The sequence below is a fragment of the Cynara cardunculus genome (genome assembly GCF_001531365.2).
Source record: "Cynara cardunculus var. scolymus isolate 2C chromosome LG 6, CcrdV1, whole genome shotgun sequence".
Lineage (NCBI taxonomy): Eukaryota > Viridiplantae > Streptophyta > Magnoliopsida > Asterales > Asteraceae > Cynara > Cynara cardunculus.
Window position 1 is genome coordinate 18,235,844 of NC_037533.1, and position 21,029 is coordinate 18,256,872.

The 21,029-nt window shown below is 32.9% G+C and overlaps 3 protein-coding genes across 3 annotated transcripts; 1 reads left to right on the plus strand and 2 right to left on the minus strand.

Annotated features, from left to right (window-relative positions):
- Window positions 1-2,184: 2,184 nt before the first annotated feature.
- LOC112514230 (protein MHF1 homolog) lies at window positions 2,185-5,953 on the minus strand. The gene is made up of 4 exons (XM_025120562.1): window positions 5,842-5,953; window positions 5,701-5,772; window positions 3,764-3,844; window positions 2,185-2,321 (listed from the first exon to the last, which is right to left on the minus strand). The coding sequence occupies exons 1-4, from the start codon at window positions 5,951-5,953 to the stop codon at window positions 2,185-2,187; spliced, it is 402 nt and encodes a 133-aa protein (XP_024976330.1).
- Window positions 5,954-10,598: 4,645 nt separating this feature from the next.
- On the plus strand, window positions 10,599-13,122 carry LOC112514231 (trihelix transcription factor ASR3-like). Its single transcript, XM_025120563.1, has 3 exons — window positions 10,599-11,168; window positions 11,205-11,361; window positions 12,836-13,122. Exons 1-3 carry the CDS (start codon window positions 10,599-10,601, stop codon window positions 13,120-13,122), a joined length of 1,014 nt encoding a protein of 337 aa, XP_024976331.1.
- A 691-nt stretch (window positions 13,123-13,813) lies between these two features.
- Window positions 13,814-15,841, minus strand: LOC112514232. Its single transcript, XM_025120565.1, has one exon. It carries the CDS (start codon window positions 15,839-15,841, stop codon window positions 13,814-13,816), a length of 2,028 nt encoding a protein of 675 aa, XP_024976333.1.
- Window positions 15,842-21,029: the final 5,188 nt, after the last annotated feature.

Genomic DNA, 21,029 nt, shown 5'->3' on the forward strand with positions numbered 1-21,029 from the left:
TTAAATGTCGCCAACACTCCCCTCCCAGGGCTCGAACTTGGGTTCATGACTATGTCATGCCCAAGCCTTTACCACTAGGCTGGAAGGTCTTTGACAATTGTTTTTCTTCATGGTTAATTAACGTTAAATTGGTGGTATTTAGGAGTATCATAAAATAACTGAAACCGAATAATCAATTTGAATCAAATGAGACTCGGGTTAAATATTCCCCATACATCTACTAGCGAATGTATCATGTCTCTTATAACGCAACATTTATTCCCACAACCGATGTTTGATCTTACAGTCCACCCCTCTTAGGAGGTCATCCAGTGCTAATCATATCAGTTATTGTCTCATTTATACACATCTGACTCACTATTTTAAAACGCGTCTATTATAATGTATCTAGTCCCTTATAAATCAACATTTATTCCTCTATCCAATCAATGTAGAATCAATGTAGAATCTTGATTAACCGAATAAAATGCCCTATTCAATCATATTGAATATAAATCAGTTATTGAACAATCATTAAATTTGAAAAAACTACTGAGGCAAGTGTCATATGAAAAAAAAATATATGAATCATTATTTAGTTTTACCAGTAATCAGATAAAATAACCTGAAAATGAAATAACCCAAAACCGAATTTTATCTGGTTTGATAATCGATCAGTTCCAAAAATATCAAAAATTAATTAACTTGAATCGGTTTTAATCGATCAAATAACACCCCTAATAATATCACTTGAATCTTTCTTTATTTTGTTTATATTAAAAGGTAGTTTATGCATCTTACAAGTCATATAATTGAATCTTGGTTGTCTTTTTTAGTATGTTATCTTATAGTTTCTAAAAAATGGATAATAATATAACCAAAAGGGTACTCGTGTAATGCAGTGAGATGTATCTTTATTTTAAATGTTTTTTTTATCTCTATTGATATAACATAGTTTATGTGGTTTTAAGAAAGATAATGTTTTTACTTTTAAATAAAAATAAATTTGAAGATATCATAAAAACTTGAAAAAAATATGTCGATATTAGTATCAAATTAACTATTTAAAAGTTTTTTTTACAAATTATTTAATTCAAATTTTTTATTATAATTTAATTTAGATCTAATAGCAAATTAATTTATTTTTTGCTTAACAATATAATTTTTATAATGATAATGATCTTGTTAAAACTCAATGATTATTCTAATTATATCTTAGAGTTTTTATATTTAAAATGAGATGTTTATCTGAGGTTAGTTATACGAGTTCAAAACTGAAGCTTTAATAAGTTGTACTTACACACAATTTATTTGTCATCTTAAATTTTAAGTAATATACATTATTAATCAGTACCCCATGCATAAAAAATTATTTTTAATAGTTTTTATCAAATGTTTTATAATATAGTACAGATAAGTAACGTTTATAAAAATCTAATTTAATTATTAATAATTATTTTCATTGCGGACGTAGCTAAAAAAACAAAAAAAAATCAAATTGTAGACCTGATTGTCACTATTGCGGATCTGGTCATCGCAATTGTGGACCCGGTTGGTGAGGATGCAGACTCTTACCCAGGTAAACGTTTACCCAATAAATTGTTACGTTCGATATGTTTTGATGTACTAAAATCTTGTGCATCAAAATAAATCATAATGTTGACTCCTATCGGTAAGCGTTTACCGAATAAGCAATTGGGTAAACGGCTCCTTAGCATTATGAGATTTAATTATTTCTAAATCTTAAAATGTGGCACAAATAAACGACGGTTCGAATCTGATAGCGCAATGTGAAAATTATAATTCCTTCAGCGATTGAGCTCCTTGTAGGTACCGGGCTCTTAAACCAATCAACTAGCAGGTTGTTCTATACCTGATTTGCCTCTCACATTTATACTCTTGGGGTAATGTCGCCCCTTACAAACCCTTTTTGCACAAATATTGTATCATGTTATTTTGCTTACGTAGTATAATAAATCAATCAAATACGTTAAGACATTTGTCTGTTATAATTCAAATACAACAATCGCCTACCATGCCCGCCCTCGCCCTCGCCCTCGCCCTCGCCCCCCCTAGAGCAATTTAAAGAGGCATCATTTTGACATAGAAACAAGAAAGTGATGGTAGTTAACTTCATGAGTTAAGCACAAGATGAATTGAAGGAAACTACTATTGACTAACCAAATATTCAAGAATCTATAGGAGTTATGAATCGATGTGGAGAGTTTTGTCTTCCTTGTTCGAACTCTTCTTTCTCTTTCTTTCCGACGGGGGCTCTTTTCCTTTCATCAGATCGTATGAAAACGACCTCAATGAATCTGCCAAATGTTTGTTTCGATGTGCTGCAAACCAAATTGTAAATAGATGTCCAAAATGAAAATGGACATACAGTTTTGTAAATATGTAATTTTGAATTATTTTTAGTAAATGACAATTTTACCCCTGATGACACGGAAGGTAATGAATTTTTCCTTCTCGCAATCAAGGGTAGAATTAGAAATTATGTCTTTACTTTTGAATATGGATACTTATTTATGGAACAAGCAAAAATAGAAATATGGATTCTTATTTTGGGACACAAGGTATAAATTTATCGAAGGCTTTAGAGGGTTTGATAGGCATCCAATCAAATACTCCTTCTGCACCAAAATAAATGTCCACTGATAAAAAATGCATACAATTTTAGAAATTTGTAATTATTAAATTTTTTAATTAATTAAATGACAATTTTACCATTAATAATAGAGGGAGTAATGAATGTCACCATCTCATAATCAAGGTAGAATTAGATATTATGCCTTACTTTTAAAACTAGACACTTATTTTTGGAACAAGCTAAAATAGAAATACGGATCCTTATTTTGGGACACAAAGCATAAATTTATCGAAGGCTTTAGAGGGTTTGATAGGCATTCAGTCAAATACTCCCTCAACACCAAAATATATGTCCACGACAAAAAAATATTTACAGTTTTAGAAATATGTAATTATTAAAATTTTCAATTAATTAAATGACAATTTTACCCTTAATAATAGAGTGAGCAATGAATTTTTCCATCTTGTAATCAAGGGTAGAATTAGACTAATCAAATTATGCCTTAGGGGCTGTTTACCCAAATGCTTACCCGGTAAGTGTTTACCTACATGAGTCAACACTATAATTTATTTTGATGAGTAAGATTTTAGTACATCAAAACGTATTGAATGCAACAATTTACCGGGTAAGCGCTTAACCTGGGTAAGAGTCGTAATTTTCACTTACCAGGTAAGACTCTCCATCCTTCTCATCGCTCTTACCCAGTAAGATTCTTGGCCCTTGTCATGTTCATCCGATAAGAAAATTTATTTGGTAAGCACTTACCAAGTAAGCATTTAGTAAACGGCCTCTTACTTTTGAAAATGCACACTTATTTTGAGACAAACTAAAATCGAAATATGAATACTTATTTTGGGGTAATGAGTCAAAATTTATCAAAGGCTTTAAAGGGTTTGATAGCCATCCAACCAAATACTCCCTCTACCCCAAAATAAATGTCCATGATAAAAAAAAAACATATAACTTTAGATATGTGTAATTATTACACTTTTTAATTAACTAAATCACAGTTTCTCTAAAAAACAGATGGAGTGAGTAATGAATTTATCCATCAGATAATCAAGGGTAGAATTAGAAATTGTGCACTTGCTTTTGAAAGTGGATACTTATTTCCGGATAAATTAACATATAAATATGGATTCTTATTTTGTGACACACAAAGTAATTCAGAGGGTTTAATAGACATACCAGAAAGAATGACATCGTTCATATTGACAGACTTTCGACTGGCATGATGTGCAAACAGCTCAAGATCCTCCGCCAACTGCTCTGTGATTATAGAAACACTCGGTCATCACACTAGTACATAATGGTCCATTTTACACGGTTAAAATACCTTCTTTATACGGGTTGTTTGGACGGCACGTCAACATTATATGGTGAACTGTCTTACACGTTCGCTAGAGAAAAACCATGTGAAAAAGCAAACCGTAGTTAATGTAGTATGAAATAATTGACCATTTTACAATGTTTTGTATAAAAAACCCCGTTAAAAAGGTAAGTCATAACTTTTTTACATGGTATTTTAAAGAAAATCGTGTAAAAAACTAGCACGGTTTAGTGTAAGGAACCGTGTAAAAAGGTTTTGCAAAAAGTCACTTTTTACATGGTTTCCTTGTTTTAAGTACAAAATCAAGAGGGACAAATACCCCTTTTTGTAGTAGTGTCAAGTGGTAAAAGATAAAAATGGTGACATTGACATATTAATCCAAGAACTCAACAGGTCCAAGATTTCTTAAGAGTCATTCAAGGCCAACTGTCTTGATCACAGAGTTACCAGAACAAGGTTTTAATGAGCTTTTCATCTTTAAAAACTTTACTTGTAAACATGTTTACCAGCAATCTATAAACATGAAGCTGGTCCTACAGGCTACAGCACAATATCACATAGAGCCAAATGAAAGTCATGCCAGGGTAAAACTCTCTGTTTATAATTTCTTGTTTACCTGGTTGACATATTTTCTGCTTAAGATTTCATAGCCATAGCACATAGGTCCCGAGCTGACCAGAAAATTTGGTGTATAAAAATCTAGTTCAGGGATATATGACACAAAATTTTCTGTAACGGTCATGGAGTGTACTTCTTCCAACACGTAATACTCAATATCGAGGAAAGTTGAAATCACAAAAAGGTGAAAAACATTCGAGATCAATAATATCCAACAACATTATTGACGGGCATCAATTTACAGAGTAAAAGAGTAGATCAACTTTGATTTAGTTATTGCCACAGAAATAAGTAACCTGATAACCAGATGTTGTAGAAAATTATGATCATCAATTGATAATCTGGACGTTTATAATGGTTTCCCCATGTTTCATTATTTCATAGTTCATGTTCTTGAATTGGAAATGTAAATGAAAATTTATTTCCTTGAGATTTCAAACATTACAACAACAAAAAGGGAGGCAATTAAGTCACCTTAAGAGGACAATTTGGGTGGTTTGCTTCAACCAACCAATGATCAATGATGCCCCGAAAGTTAAGGCATGCTAAATTTTATGAACCTTTGTGCTTGACACACTATTTGTACACAATCAACACACTAGCAAAAATGAGCCAATTACAGCACTTTTATTGCAATTTTCTATCAACCATAATGTCTTCTTTTGGTGTTTTGCAAGTTTGTGGGTTGTTCAAACAAAGTACCAAACACAATGGTATGAAATGCTAATTTCTCACGCTACTCCCAGACGAAAAACCATGGGTTTAAGATTACTTCCCATGTTTTGAAAAAATGGTTTCCACTAACTTTGATAGTTAGATTAAATCTAGCATGAACTCAGACTCAAATTCATATGTTTGTTACGGTCTTAGGACGTATTTTTCTATTTTAAGTCCATTTTATTGTGAATAGCAGTTTCTCCTCCAAAAGACACGCTAGATTTCACATCAATTCTGACGTTTGATTCACATAGTTTAATTGTATCTATATTCAGAAACGCAAAAGTGCAAAAATCAACATCATGATGCACCAAAGACCAGCAAAACCCCAAATTTATTCATCAACATTCAACAACACTATCAAATTTCCTACAGTTAGAAGGTGCTTAGATAAATGGTGAGATCATGTGAATAAACGTGCACAATAGAGATGAAGAGAATGATAGATCGGAAGATTTACCGGCATACTTGAAAGCTAAATCGGAGATGCAGACGATAACAGGTTGAGAAATCTCCATGTTACTTCGCTTAGCTGTATACAACAAAAACATGAATCTTAAGCAATTCGAATCAATTAGAAGAAATACTGCAATACACAAACCTTCGGATTCTGCGATGGAGATGGTGGAAAGACGGAACCGGTCTCTGAGATGATTAGTGGCTTCGTCATCTTCCTCTTTCTCGTAATCGCTTCCGTTGAAATCTCCTTCCATTGTTATCGGATTCATTCGATTTTACTTTGTGTGATTCTGCTAAATCTTAGGGTTTTCAGATTTTGAACACACACAACCCACCGGAGGACAACGATGGACAGCCGATTGTTCGCGCCAAAAAATTGCAAGGAAAAAAGACACGTTCGGACTATTTATACTCCCACGAAAATTGCATATTTTTGTTATTATTTTCGAATTATAATTTTGAGTTCGTAATTTATTATTATTATAAAATTGGTATTTGCACAATGCAGTAACATAAATTTTGATTTTAATATTTTATTTTATTTTTTATCTCAGTTGATGTTATAGTATGATCTTATGTGATTTTGAAAAAACGATATGTTTTATTTGTGAATAAAATATAAATTTGAAATTATCGTAACAATTTGACAAAAAAAAATATCGATATTAGTATCAAATTAACTATTTAAAATTCTTTTTTTATTATAATTTTTTAATTCAATTTTTTTTATAATTTAATTTAAGTTTAATAATGAAGTAATTTAAACTAGTTTAATAATATAGTTTTCAAACAAATATAATAATTAATTATTTTGTTATAATTCGATAATTATCCTAATTATATTTTAAATTTTTTATATTTTAAAATGAGATGTTTATCCTTTAATTGATTATGTTTATCCGTAACTAGTTACGCGAATTCAAACATAGAGCTTTAATAAGTTATACTTACGCATAGTTTACTTGTAATCTTGAATTTTAAGTAATATGCATCAATATACATTACTTCATGCATAAAAAATGGTTTTTAAGAGTTTTCGTCAAATACTTTATAATATAGTATAGATTAACAAAAAAAATATGAATTTTTAAGAGGTATAAATTTGTTCGATGGATTTGACTTTGAATTTAGAATGAAATTTAAACAGACGTGTAGTTGGTATGAACTGAAATGAAACTCAAAAAAATCTGTATGTTTGATTATCAGAATATTTATCGAAATCAGAATGAATTAATAATAAATGATCAAAACAACCCCTAAATCAATATTCATTTTATATAAAAAAAATTAAAAAATATATTAAAATGATAAGTTTATAAATTTTTTTATAATATAAATTAAATATTAAATGTCGCTAAAAATCATATTCCATAACCTAATAAACAAGCGACTAAGTTTTCTAACCATCAAAACGTTATGGTATGCAATAATTTACCCGATAAGTATTTATTGGATGAGAGACATCACATTCACTTACTGGTAGGACTGTCCATTGGTTGACATCAATTGGATGTGAGGAGAACCGAACCTATCCAATCATCAATTAGATGTTGGATTTTGCCAACCGATCCGATCCAGCTGACACTGGATAACCGATCCAATTCAATCCAATGGGGATTGGATGGATTCCGTTCAATCTATTGGATATCCAATGAATGATCTGATGGGATTAAATCTATTCAATGTGTTAATTCAATCCAATTCTTCAACAATGATACAAATTAATTAATCACTTTTAATATGTGTTAAAACCAAGACAAGGGAAGTCAAAAATTTAAAACCTCACACAAAACAAATTCCTATTTAAGCAAATTTGAAAACAAATTACTTGGATGATAGTTGGATGGATAACTGGATGGTCATCATATGATTAATTAGATGTCGGTTGGTTTGGTTCCGTTCAGTCTTGGTCAGTTATGGATTGCCACCCGAGAACCGACAGGTCGAAATTGAATGTCGAAAATTTCAATCTAATCTGATTCAATTACAATCAGATATACAATTATGGTTGGTCGGTTCTAATTAGATAGGTCGGTTTTAATTGGATTAGTTGATTTTCTACACACCCTTACTTATCGCATAAGACCCTCTATTTTTATCAGCTCTTTTTATTAGATATGATTATCGATCTTACATATTCATCCAATAAGGTAAATGATGTGTGTGTATATATATATATATATATATATAATATTTTTCATGAAAAAAAAAACTATAGCTTGAATAGTAATTATGAGAGAGATGAAGCATATTATTTAAATATTTAAATAATGTAATATTAATTCCGTATTTGCTATGAAATCAAGGCATTTTACAAGGGAATCTGATCGAAATAACCCTTAAAAATATCAAAATTACATTTTTAACCCTAAAATAAAAATTCTAACAAAATGACCATCAGTTATCCTGTATGCATCAAACGGTGCTATGGATGGTGATGGAGCGGGGACCCCGATCCCCATCCCCGTCCCCATCCCCACCGGGGAATTTAATCACATCTTCATCCCCGTCTCCAACGGGGAACGAATACTTTTTTTTCCCTATTTGTGTAAAAAAAAAAAAAAACCAAATGCGTGAGACGTTACACATATTTAAATTTTCATATTTTTTCAGTAAATCTAAAATCCAAAGGAATTTAATTTAATACAGAAAATATACATCATCATATAATAATTAATAAATCGAAAACAAAATCTAAAAAAATTAACATCACTTGTACCAAAACATATTAAGTAATATTCAAAACCACATATAGTAATATCCAAAATATATTGAAATATAAATTACCATTTACCGGTTTAATAGAAATAAATAATATAATTTATTAGTTATCGTATATATACGGGTACGGGGCGGAGTGGGGCGGGGAGTGTGATCCTCGTCCCCCCCGACGGGTCGGGACCAATTCCCAGGATAACGGATAGCTAGTTTGTTAGATTTTTAAACTTCAAGGTTAAAAATGTAATTTTGATATTTTTAAAGGTTATTTTAGTCACGTTTCCATTTTACAACAACATCCCCATTTTTATGGTAATATTTTTGTGAAATAACCCATGCCACCAAAGGAACCAACAAATCATTGACCCAAATAAAGTATTCAATATAAACACCATTTTAGCACTCAAATGAATTTTTCCATATTTATTGCATTTAATGTTTGTAATCAATTGGTTTCATATGAGATTTAAACCTTAAAAAAGCACCTTAAATTGGTGAAGTGTTTCCTTTTAACATATTTATGGTAATTACAATAATATCCCTGTATAGGACCCTGACTTAATTATAACTTGTAGGGTGCGTTTGGTATTTATACAGTAGAAGAAATAACATAACATGGTATGACAGTTGTACTGATAAAAGTTAAATCTTAAGAGCAGTTCTTATGGAAGGTTATTGTAAAGTTTTTTTTTTTTTTTTACTATTCTACTAAGTTATTGGAATACCTTTTTTTTTTTAAAACAAATGCAACAAATAAACTCACACACTTTTCTCGCCTTTGATAAGGTTTGAACCCATGACCTCCTATGAGGCCAAATGTTACGATACTGTTAGGCCAAATACCCTTTGGTGGAATAGCTTATTAGAGTTTTACAACAGGTTATTGCATCAAATTATTTCAGCGTTGTTTTAAAGATGAGTTTTTGTTAGATGTAATTGGTGAAAATATGATGTGGTAAAAATAAAAAGTCATTGAATGACTTATGGATTGTGGATGTTTTTAGAGCATCTTCAACAGATTCTTTAATATACAGATTTAAATATAAATTATATTATTAAAATATTTTGTAAGTTTATCATCCCAATATATTTAAAAAAAACTGTATATAATAATAACTCAATCTTATTGGTGGGAATTATGAATTATCATTTCCTTCTCATAACATTAAATTTTAGAGAATTCTCTAAACTTCGATTTTCTCTGATTTAAAAGTCAAATTAGAAAATTTGTTACAGATAAGCATCTGTAACAAAATCTCTAAAAATATTTAAATTAACTGTAACAGATTCTTTATTTTAGAGATTATAATATCAAACTACAAGGGTGGTGCCTGATTGGTTGAGCTTGGCTCCAAATGTCAAAAGTACCAGGGGATCTCAGGTTCAAATTCAAGGAGGAATAAAAATCCCCTTGTGGCCAAGAATGTTCAAATGCGGTGATTTCGGGCTATATGCAAAGCAGGTGGTCGCCCTGAGATTAGTCAACCCGTATAACAGGTTGAATATCCAGGTTAATCAAAAAAAGATTATAATATCAGTTGTATTAATAAAAATTTTAATAAATTTCATAATAATAAAATATCAATTCACTCATAACTAATTATTTTAGGGAATTATCAGTAATCCAAGAATATCACTTCTCTCTCCTAATTTCTTAATTTTAGAGAAGATTTTAAAGAATCTGTCAAAATAAAAAAGTCCTCAAAATCTCCATTTTAAAAAATCTAATAAAAATACTGAAACCATTAAGACAAAAACCCCAAATGACTTATTCATTAAGACAAGTTTAGATATTTGACCAAGAATCAAATCAGCTTCTCTACTAAAAAACAAATCTTTATATCCCTAAAATATAAGGCAACAAAGGAGGAAAATGAGATATGGAAGAATCAAGTGTTACCCATATGAAGGTAATATATGCCTTTAAGACATATAATTAGTGCTTAATTAAGTGTCTATATATGCAAATTAAACCCCCATTTAATTTAATGCCAAAATTAAAGAAACCAATGCCCTTATTTGGGTATTATATTATAAGCTCAAATCCTTTAATTATATATATATATATATATATATATATATATATATGTGTGTGTGTGTGTGTTTTTCTCTGTGTGTGTGTATATATATATAAAAGAACCTACACAAATTAGGCCAAGAATCCCATAGTTTTGAGGTTTTATGGCATCAGAAACAGATGAAGTGTGTGATAATGGTGGTAGTGCGGAAATCCAGGTGGGTGTTGAGGATCAGGAAACACCGGTAACGGTGGTGGCAGCGGAGGCGGTGGCGGCGGTGGAAGTGGTGGACGATAAGAGCAAATCGCCACGACACCCGCGTTGGACTAGACAAGAAACGCTTACGCTTATAGAAGGGAAGAAAGTTGCGGAGAATAGGGGGCGTAGGGGAAGGCGGTCAAGTTCGGTATTCGGTTCGGACCAGCTCGAACCGAAGTGGGATTCGGTTGCGTCGTATTGTAAACAGCATGCGGTGAACCGAGGGCCGGTTCAGTGTCGGAAAAGATGGAGCAACATGGTGGGTGATTTCAAGAAGATAAAAGCGTGGGAATCCGAGGTAAAACAAGAGTCCGATTCGTATTGGGTGATGAGGAACGATTCGCGGAAAGAGAACAAGTTGCCGGGTTTTTTCGATAGGGAGGTGTTTGATGTTTTGGACGGGAAGGCGTTCACTAAGGCGGCATATAAGCTGGCGTTGGTGACGGTGAGTGCGGACGCAAAAGACGAAAATGTGGTGACGATGGTGGCGGGAGAAGACGATGAAGACGAGGATACCGACGTGGTTTTCGATAGCGGTCGACGTGCCACGTCGACCGACGGTCTTTTTCCGGATTCGGATAAAATGGAGGATGAAGAAGCGAATGATGAAGGTCGAGAAAAGGACGATATTCCAACGAAGAAGATCCCGGATCCGATGCCGATTTCAGGTGACTTTCTATGGTCTTATTCGCGTTCATGAGGTTATTTACCTAAGGTCCGTTTGGTTTGCAGGATTGTTTTTTAGGGATTTAAATTAAAATGGATTTGAAATCATTGGGACGTTTGGTTTGTAGTATTTGGAATGAAATTGGATTTCATTATTTATAAATAATTTATAGAAAAAATAATAAATAATTATAAAAATAATTAAATTACATTTTTATTAATCGATTATTACAAAACAAATGTTTTTAACATTTTTTTAAAACCTTATTGCATACAATCCTACGAAATGGATTTCAAATCCCGAGCATTCCCTAAGGATTTCAAATCCGGACAATCCAACAAACCAAACATGGGATTGAAATGAATTTGAAATGCAAATCCCCCAAATCCATTTCATTCCTTCAAACCAAACGAGACCTTATTTTTGCTTCAACAACTTCAAAATGAAGAAAGTGAGAGAGAAATCACTACAACAAAATCGGGTTTATAGGACACTCCCAAATTATAAGCGTCCTAATAGACCTCTTTATAAGACTTAGTTTATAGGACCAAAAAAATAAAGTGTCATATCTAATGGTGTTGTATTAAGTTTATATGACGTTTTTTGATGTCGTAATAAGTTTTTTTAGGACACTTTTAATATAAAGCGTCTCATTATCAACTTTATAAGGCACTATTTGAAAAAATGTCTTATAAAAACAAGTGTCCTAAAAAAATTGAGTTTATAGGGCACTTTCTCAAAAGTGTCCTATAAAGTTACTAATGTGACACTTTGTATTAAAAATATCTTTAAAAACTTGTTAAGACGCTCAAAAGTGTCGTATAAACTTATTACAACACATTTAGATAAGACGCTTTATATTTTGGTCCTATAAATTAAGTCCTATAAAACGGTCTATTGGGACACTTAGAGATTGGGGATGTCCTATAAATCCAATTTTGTTGTATTGAATATTTTACGTTTGAATATTCAAAATAAAGAAACTGGTGGATTTGAATGAATTTTTTAGAGCTTCTGACTTTTGCTTCTCCATTTTGAAAAAACTGTTAAATTATTTTAAGATCTGTATACATTTTACCTTCCATTTACAAGTTCATAAAGCTAACATTTGGCTTTGAATAACAGAGAAGAGATACCAACCATTTCACCAGGATTCCTCCCAAGGTATATTAACAATAAAGCTCCCAGCTTACTGCATTAAGTCACTACCAAACAGTTATGTATAGCTGACAGAATAAGCTTTGAGTTTCATTAAGCTGCAAACAAAAGTCTTGTCCGGTCTCGATCTAATTGTAGCACCAAACATGAGACAACAAGTTTTTGTTCCGTCACGTCTGTCTCACGTACCAAAGACACCGTTACAAGCTTCAATGTCTTAATCACTTCATATCTAATTCAGCCATAAGCTCATAGAATTTCTTAAGCCATTGAACATGAGGATTAACGTTCTCCAACGTTTCGTTATAATCTATCAGGCGCTGTAAGGGAACAACAGACGAATTCGGTATCATGGAAAGAGACCATGTCCCAAGAAGGAAGTAAACGAAGACGAGTATCGACAGACGAATGTAACGACAGAAACTTTGATGCTCGATTAATTGACGTTCTTGAAAAGAATGCCAACGTGTTGAATGCACGGCTCGAAGCAGAGAATACAAATTGTCAGCTAGATCGGGATCAGAGGAAAGACTACAACGACAGCTTGGTATCTGCTCTTAACAAGATTTCAGACGCCTTAACGAAAATTGCAGATAAGTTGTGAATGAGAGCGATGGCGAACGGAGGATTTCGATAACGAACTTCCGATTTCGGGTTCAATGTTCTTCGAACCATTTGGTTTTAGAAGTTATCATAAAGTTCTAGTCTTTTTGAACTGTAAGTTCTTGTTGTCATTAGGTATTACACTTTGTTAATGCGGTCATCTTACCCAGTCAGAACTGTAAGTTCTGGTCGACCATGATTTTAACAGAGATATTGACCTGATAAGCTAAGGGAGAAGAGACTCTTGGTTTGTTTTCCATTCAATGTATGTTTTTTAGCTGTTTAATGAGCTTAATGGGATTCACAGCTTATTCGATCAATTATACATGATTGTTTGATAGTGGCTTAATGATATAGAAAGTGACTTATTCTGCTTCTAGGGGGAAACTTTATGTAGAAAGCTAAGTTTCTTCCAAACCGGTCTCTCCCAATTAAAAAACTCGATCCTTCTATCCTTCATAATCAGTTTTTATATCAGTTACACATTTTAGAGTACTGACCTGTCATAATCAGGTTTTAACTGAGATGCGTACAAATTGGTCCAAAAATCCACAGTTTGAAAAAAAAAAAATTTGTTTATTTTTCCTCATTATGTACAAATCCTTTGATAAATATTCATGGGTTCAATTCCACCATAATTTTAAAACAATTGCTTTGAAGTTGAACCCTACAATTCCCCTTCTTGTTGATCATCACTTTCCACTGTTTGGTGGTAAAGCAACTGGTTCCAAATGCCAAGAACTTTCCGGAATCCCGTGCCCTCCGATTCCGGGCACTCGGAATGCCGGAATTTGGTGCGAAAAACACGACATTTCCCTTCTCGAAAACCCACGAACCATTTCGAACCCATCTTCGCCTTGCAACCGCTGGAAAAACGTCAGACAACCCTTCACTTCCACCAACCGAACCGCCATCATCTTCTCTCCGTCGGAAAAATCTGACAAGATCTCGACCACCCAACACTTGTAGTTATCGTAGTTGAGATGACTCCATCCCGATTTCCAGTTTTTGTACACCGCCCAGATCTCGCCTTTTGTCGGAAAGATCTTGTAGACGGAAGTGGTCGTGCTTTTGAAGCAGGTTACGGGATGAGAGAGTTGACTTACGTCAAGATTGACCATAGATTCTTTTGGTCGGAAATTCCCACATACGATTGGCAAGTTTCGGTTTTTCCAGATGGTTTCATGGTAGGAAACGGGTTCGGGTTCTAAAAAAGTTGCAGATAGTCGAGTTGGTGAGATCGAGATCACACTGTTGATGAGAACGTATTGGCGAGGCATCGAGTCTTTCCCGGAGTATGCAGCCCAAATCTGGCCGGTTGTAAAGTCGTTTGCAGACCAATTAGATCCCAAAACCGTGGTCTCTGGGTTTGGGTTCAGGTTCGGTGTAGGAACCAAAAGGTCGGGATCTTTCTCTTGAGCCATGGTTCGATTGTCGGTTTCTTGATCTGGGTTTCTGAAAGCCAACTGGTCGAGCTCAAACATGTGATCATGAACCCCATCGATCTCTCCGCCAGTGAATCTATATGCTGGCACATTGTGTGCCAGCATATACAGGTCTCGTGGACCGATATGAATCGTGATGGTTTCACCTTCGGTTTGTCTCTCATAAACGCTTTTAAATCCATGGACTTTGACCAACGGACCACACTCAACACCCGTATATATAGAATAATCGGAGATGATTTCAACTAGCTTAAAAGAACACCCTTTGACGATATCGGGATTGTACGACCATTCTTCAAGGTCAAAATCTTGATAGATCGCCCAGATTTCGCCTCTTTTTGGGTAAATCTCGAATAACTCCTCCGTGATTCCGGAATCCCACGAGCATTTGTACGAAAATACCCCTTTCAACCCGATCATTCCGCTTGTTTCTGTATCTAAACAAAACGATCCACAAGCAACGGGCAAATCTGCATCAAACCATCTCCGTTCGCCTTCAGTAACAGGGATGGGTTTTAACCATATAACTTCAACGTCGCTTCCCGATTTCTTAAAAATCTGAGCGTATCTACCCCCAATAAAAGGCTCGGTTAAATGACAATGAACCGCCCAGATATCCCGTAACTCAAAACACTCATCTGTCCTGCAACTATCGAAACCATAAAAATCCTGCTGAACCCTTTTATGAACACCCTTTTGTGCACCCGATGGCGAGTTAATATCCGTTTCTTGACCTTTAAGCCCTTCGGAAATTACATCAGAAGAGGAAGAACCCGATTCTTGTAAGCTAATGTTATTGACCTGAACTTTATCACAATTGCTATCGGCCCTATTTCTCTCGGAATTAGTTTCAAAAGATTCGTAATTCACCCAACTCGTGCCACGCTTTATATCAAATGTCACACGCTTTTTCTTGTCAGAAAGTATGGAAAACGCCTCCTGTAAAAGCTTAAGAGCCAATTCGGTAGCCGGGAACTTGTATTTGATGGGTTGTAGCAAAGAGACGAGTTTTTGATACTGGCGATTTATATCAGCGATGGTGGAAGAAGGCATAAGCTGAAGAACCCAGTAGTAATCAGTGTCGTAACCCGGGATTATGTTTGTTGAGGCCGACAAAATCTCGCAAACGGTAAGCATTGGAGCAATATGATCAAGTGCTGGAAAAAGCTGCTGGGCCTTCTTTAGTTTCGTTCTAGCAGCAGCGTAATCGTTAGAAAGAATCAACTTTTCAGCATCGGATTTTTCTCGAAGAGCTTCTACTTTATTGTAAGACATGACAGTCGGGTTTTTTATGGTGTTTTTATATCGGGAAATACTCAACAAGGCTTCTAAAAGAATCGAAGAGCATAACTGAGTAAACCAACAAGAAATGGCTATCACTATCTTTTCCTGCATTGAAGTTTAATGTTATAAATTTCTTGGAGATGATCAACGATGGAGTAAAAAACAAAAAGATGAGGGTAAAATGCAGTAAAGAAACGGAAGTCCAGAAGAATGGATACTGAAGAACGAAATACAATGAAGCCTTTAGGGTATGTTTGGTATGTGGGACAAGACAGGACAGTTCAAAAACTTGTTGTCCCGTGTCTGATGTGATATTATACTGGGACAGGACAGGACCTAAGTGAGACAAAAATGCTTTTTCAGGTCCCACCAAAATAGGTGGAACAAAAATCAGGGAGATTGGACAAGATTGATAAATTACTAAACTGCTCATTTCAAATTAAAACCCTGAAACATTTCACAATTCTTTCACCTCCTACCTCACTCAGTCACTCTCACCCGTCCAGTCCTGTCCTATCGGCATACCAAACGCACTCTTAAGGTCAAACATATTGCTTTTTAAATTCATATAGACAAGGATTTTATACAACTTACAAGTTACAATACAAATGACAACCCAAGTGATCTCATATAAGGTCGATTGTTTCACAGAATAAAAAAGACGACTCTTTTATTCACTCAAACCATCATTCAATTAATCTTGGGGAATAGAACATTGATCATTTCACAAGAACTATTTAAGATTGAAACACCTGAGTAACGGAGGGATATAAATAAAATTAGTTGTAAAAAGCTCAATTACTCTAAATTCGCAATCGTTAGAACCCTAATCACATGTGTGAGAATATGTGGAATTCCATTAAATTGCTCTCCAAAGGATACGTTTGAGGAGAGAAAGAAGGTTCTAACACATTTTGAGGATAAATGGTCTACTTGATGTAGACCTTGGCTCTATACCACGTGAATATGTGGAACCTCATTAAATTACACTCCAAAAAATCCAAGAGATGTAGAGGCGGATCTAGAAATTTGTGGTGGCACCATTTGACTATAAGAAACTAACCTATGGATAATTTCCCAAAATCATCATTAGCCTGTTGGTTGTTTCACTGTCTTGCGTACGTGAGGTCTTGTGTTCGAGTCTTTTATCCCAACTTTTATCAAAATCATAATTAAACTCGAAATTAAAAGCTAAAAACTGAAAAATTAGGTACACAAAGGAGTCAAATCCGCACCTGGAAGAGGGGAAAGACCAAGGAAACCAACTCTCCAAAGAGAAACTTGTGTCTTTATTGTAGTTTCAAGGAATATAAGGGCACTCAACAAAACAATACAGTAGCACCTTTTAGGAACGTAATTTTTTCCATTACATGATGGATCCATGAAGCGTTAGCCCGTGCCACCGTATGCTCTTAAGTAGGTCCGCCCCTAGAGAGAAGGAAGGTTCCAACTTCCAACATACATTGTGGAGAAATGGTATAGGTCTAACCAATATGGAATTCTAACAACATGAAATTCCTACTAAATGAACTCTAAATAACATTCCAGCAAAGTTCTGTTTGAACTAATCAAAGATGATCAACCGATTCGATGTCAGCCTTGAAGTTAAAAATCGTTTCTTCCATATTCCTATAACTCTTTTAATGCATGTTTGTTAGCAGCTTAATGAGCTTAATGAGACTCGATGCTTATTCGGTTAGTTATACATGACTGTTTGGTAGTGACTTGATGATAAAGAAAATCGCTTATTCAGTAAGCTTCTAGGGGAGAGCTTTATGCAAAAATCCAATATTTTTTCTAAACCCGCCTTCCTAATAAAAAAACACTCCTTACATCTATGAATAAACTCTCTCAACAAAAACCTTCACAATCTATACAGACAGATTAATCCACACAGACAGTTTTATCCATACATGAAAACCAACCAAACAACCCCTTCCTCTAAAAAATTCCCTTTTAGGAGTTTCTGATCTCTTAGAAAATGTGAAAGTCAATTTATCCTTTTTTCTCAGAACCAATGAAGTACAATGCCATAAATTGGCAATCGAATCCATCGGACAACACTTTTGAACTCCTAGTGAAGTAGTCTTTAGCTTTACACTTAATGTAGATGTTTAATCTAATTAGGCAACTAATCTAAGTTATTTCCAATAACCAAATCATTTCTAGTTTCGTGATCCCCAAATCGAACTCTTCCTTCAATGCCTGATTTACATCTTACAAAATTAAGGCAAATATCATAGAAATTCTCAAAATTTTCCAACTATTCAGAAAAAATGAACAGACACCAAACCTAAATGATACCGCATATCGCAAAAATGCACCCTAAATCAACTACGAAGTCAATCTAGAACTAGAAACCCTAAAAATCTCACAAGATTAGCAACACTAGTAAGAAATCAGCTTCAAATAAACTCAACAACAATTCCAAACAATTAACATCAAAAACCTCTAAAATGCATTGAAACTGAAGCAGAGCTGTGTAAATTCCTTACCAGTTTTCGAACATGAAGCTTCAATTCTTGACCAAATTCAAGAAATCAAACTGAAATATACAAATTCTATGAGGTGAATTAAGCAGAGAAGCAAATGTTTATGTACAATGAAGCATGCATGTAGAGAGAGAATATTGAGGTAGAAATTGGGAATATTTTTGAAGTGTTTTTGATTTGGGAGAGATGAGGGTGTGGAAAGCGTGCAATTGCAGTGGTTTCCACTTCCTCGAACCCATCGAATGGGTCTTAATAGGAACCTGGGTTTGACCCGGCCCGATTCTTAATTGGGCGAGGTTCCATATATTTGTGTAAAATATATAATTGAGTAACTAGAATGGTGCCGCATAATATAACGAGATATATCTTAATTTTAATGTTTTATTTTATCATTTATCTATGTCAATATAATATGATTTTTAGTGATTTTGAGAAAACAATAATGTTTTTATTTTTAAATAAAATATAAATTTAAATATATCATAAAAATTGGGGGGAAATCCATTTATATTAGTATCGAATTTACTATTTAAAGTTCTGGTTTTTTCTGTAATTTTTTTAATTTAATGTTTTGTTTATAGTTTAATTTAAATTTAATAACGAATTAATTTATTTATCGTTTGATTGTATAATTTTTATAAAGATAATAATTTGGTATTTTTTTATAACTAATGATTATTCTAATTATATTTTAGATTTTTTGTATTCAAAATGATACTATAATTAGTTACACAAATTCAAAAATGAAGCTTTAATAACTTGTACTTACGTATAATTTTTACTTGTAATCATGAATTTTAAGTAATATGCATCAATAAACAGTATTTCATGCATAAAAAATGATTTTTTAAGAGTTTATATATATATATATATATATATATATATACCGATTAATATGTTACGTTATATTTTATAAATATTTATATAATAAAAAAATAAACTTGTTTAAAAAATATTGTTTTTATGGAATTTTCTGAAAGTCAAACATGATATTTATTTAAATGTTGATAATTTCATATCGGGTTTATTTATTTACGCTAGTAGGATGTTCGCGCAATGCAATGAAATGTATTCTGATTTTAATGTTTCATTTCATTCTTTGTTTCTATCTATGTAATACTACAATTTTATGTGATTTTAAGAAAACGACAATGTTTTTATTTTTGAATAAAACATAAATTTAAATAAAATATATTGATATTAGTATCAAATTAATTACATAAAAGTTATCGTTTTTTTTAATTTCTTTAATTCAATTTTTTATTATAATTTAATTTAAATTTAATAACGAAGTTTTATATTTTTGGTTAAGAATCTATTTTTTTTTTTGAAAAATAATGATTAAGTATTATGTTTGAACTTTATGCTTATCCTGATTAAATTTTAGATTTTTATATTAAAATGAGATGTTTATCCCGTATTTAATTATGTCTATCTACAGTTGGTTACACAAATTCAAACATAGAGTTTTAATAAGTTATATTCATGCACAATCTATCTGTAATCTTGAATTTTAAGTAATATGCATCAATAAACAGTATTTTATGAATAAAAGATGGTTTTTAAGAGTTTTTATCAAATGTTTTATAATATAGTATAGATAAAATAATATTTTTTAAAAAAATTTTGAATTTTTTATGCTTTTTGTTATAAAAAAATATGCTTCTATGATTAACTTTAGGAAAACTATGCTTAATAATTCTTTTTATACTTTTTTTTTCCACTTTTTTTTCATCTTTTTCCACAAACCTCAATGGGTTTAGAATTTATGTCGAGTGATTGTATTTTTACGTTGGATTAAGGGTTCGTGAACTCGCAATTTCATCACAATACACCACGAGTCCTTCATAAGTCTGCCATTAACCCGAATCAACCACAACTACTGAAAATATCAGATATTTATAGACAATAACATTGTTCTTAAATATATCTGTGGATGTAATAAACTACCAAAGCCATTTGAATTTGGTAAATGCTCGATAGTTAGACTAGTTGTTGGGTCATCTATGGATTTGGTGATGACCCTCTGATATATCCTACTATCATATCATCACTTAGTAGTTATTGGTTTCTTTAAATATCGGTCTCATGGTACAAACATAAAGCCGTTGACAAAATCAAAGACTAGCCAATATGATGACAAAAGGTCATCGATGCAGTACTGTTGATCAACTGTCTGAAATACACAGCAAGACTACAAAGTTAGCTGATTTGAAGTTATTAGCCGATTGAAATAATATATTCATGCACCAAGACTCTAAGGGCTTGTTTGTTTTTTGAAAAAAACCACTTAATGCCTCTTAAGTCTGAACCGGTCAGACGTTTTTATTTTCATACTGTTTGTTTTTTTATATAAATAAGAGCTGAAAAGCTCTTAATTTGCTCTTAAAAAAAAGTGATAACATAATCACTTAAATCCTCTTAATCGCTCCCTCCAGACTCTCCCCTCCATCCTCACCTCCAGATTTAGTCCTCCGAATCTATCTCACAAGACATTCGATCTCCAAATCAATCACGACCCAGATCGATCCACATATTCTCGTAAAATCATGACCCAGATCGATCCAAATCTATCATATCCAAAACTTGACTGATTCGGGTTTCATATTTCAGAAGTAAAAACAAACAATCTGACTGATTCAAATTTCAGACTTCAGTACCACCTCTTAAAATTCAGAAGTAAAATC

Bases quoted from the DNA above. Each gene is read 5' to 3' on its own strand.
- LOC112514230 (XM_025120562.1), bottom strand. From the start codon at position 5,953: ATGGAAGGAGATTTCAACGGAAGCGATTACGAGAAAGAGGAAGATGAC. The intron at 5,773-5,841 runs GTTTGTGTATTG...TGTTGTATACAG, and splicing joins CTCCATCGCAGAATCCGAAG to CTAAGCGAAGTAACATGGAG. The intron at 3,845-5,700 runs GTAAATCTTCCG...CTATAATCACAG, and splicing joins TTTAGCTTTCAAGTATGCCG to AGCAGTTGGCGGAGGATCTT.
- LOC112514231 (XM_025120563.1), top strand. From the start codon at position 10,599: ATGGCATCAGAAACAGATGAAGTGTGTGATAATGGTGGTAGTGCGGAA. The intron at 11,169-11,204 runs GTGACGATGGTG...GATGAAGACGAG, and splicing joins ACGCAAAAGACGAAAATGTG to GATACCGACGTGGTTTTCGA. The intron at 11,362-12,835 runs GTGACTTTCTAT...ATAATCTATCAG, and splicing joins GGATCCGATGCCGATTTCAG to GCGCTGTAAGGGAACAACAG.
- LOC112514232 (XM_025120565.1), bottom strand. From the start codon at position 15,841: ATGTCTTACAATAAAGTAGAAGCTCTTCGAGAAAAATCCGATGCTGAA.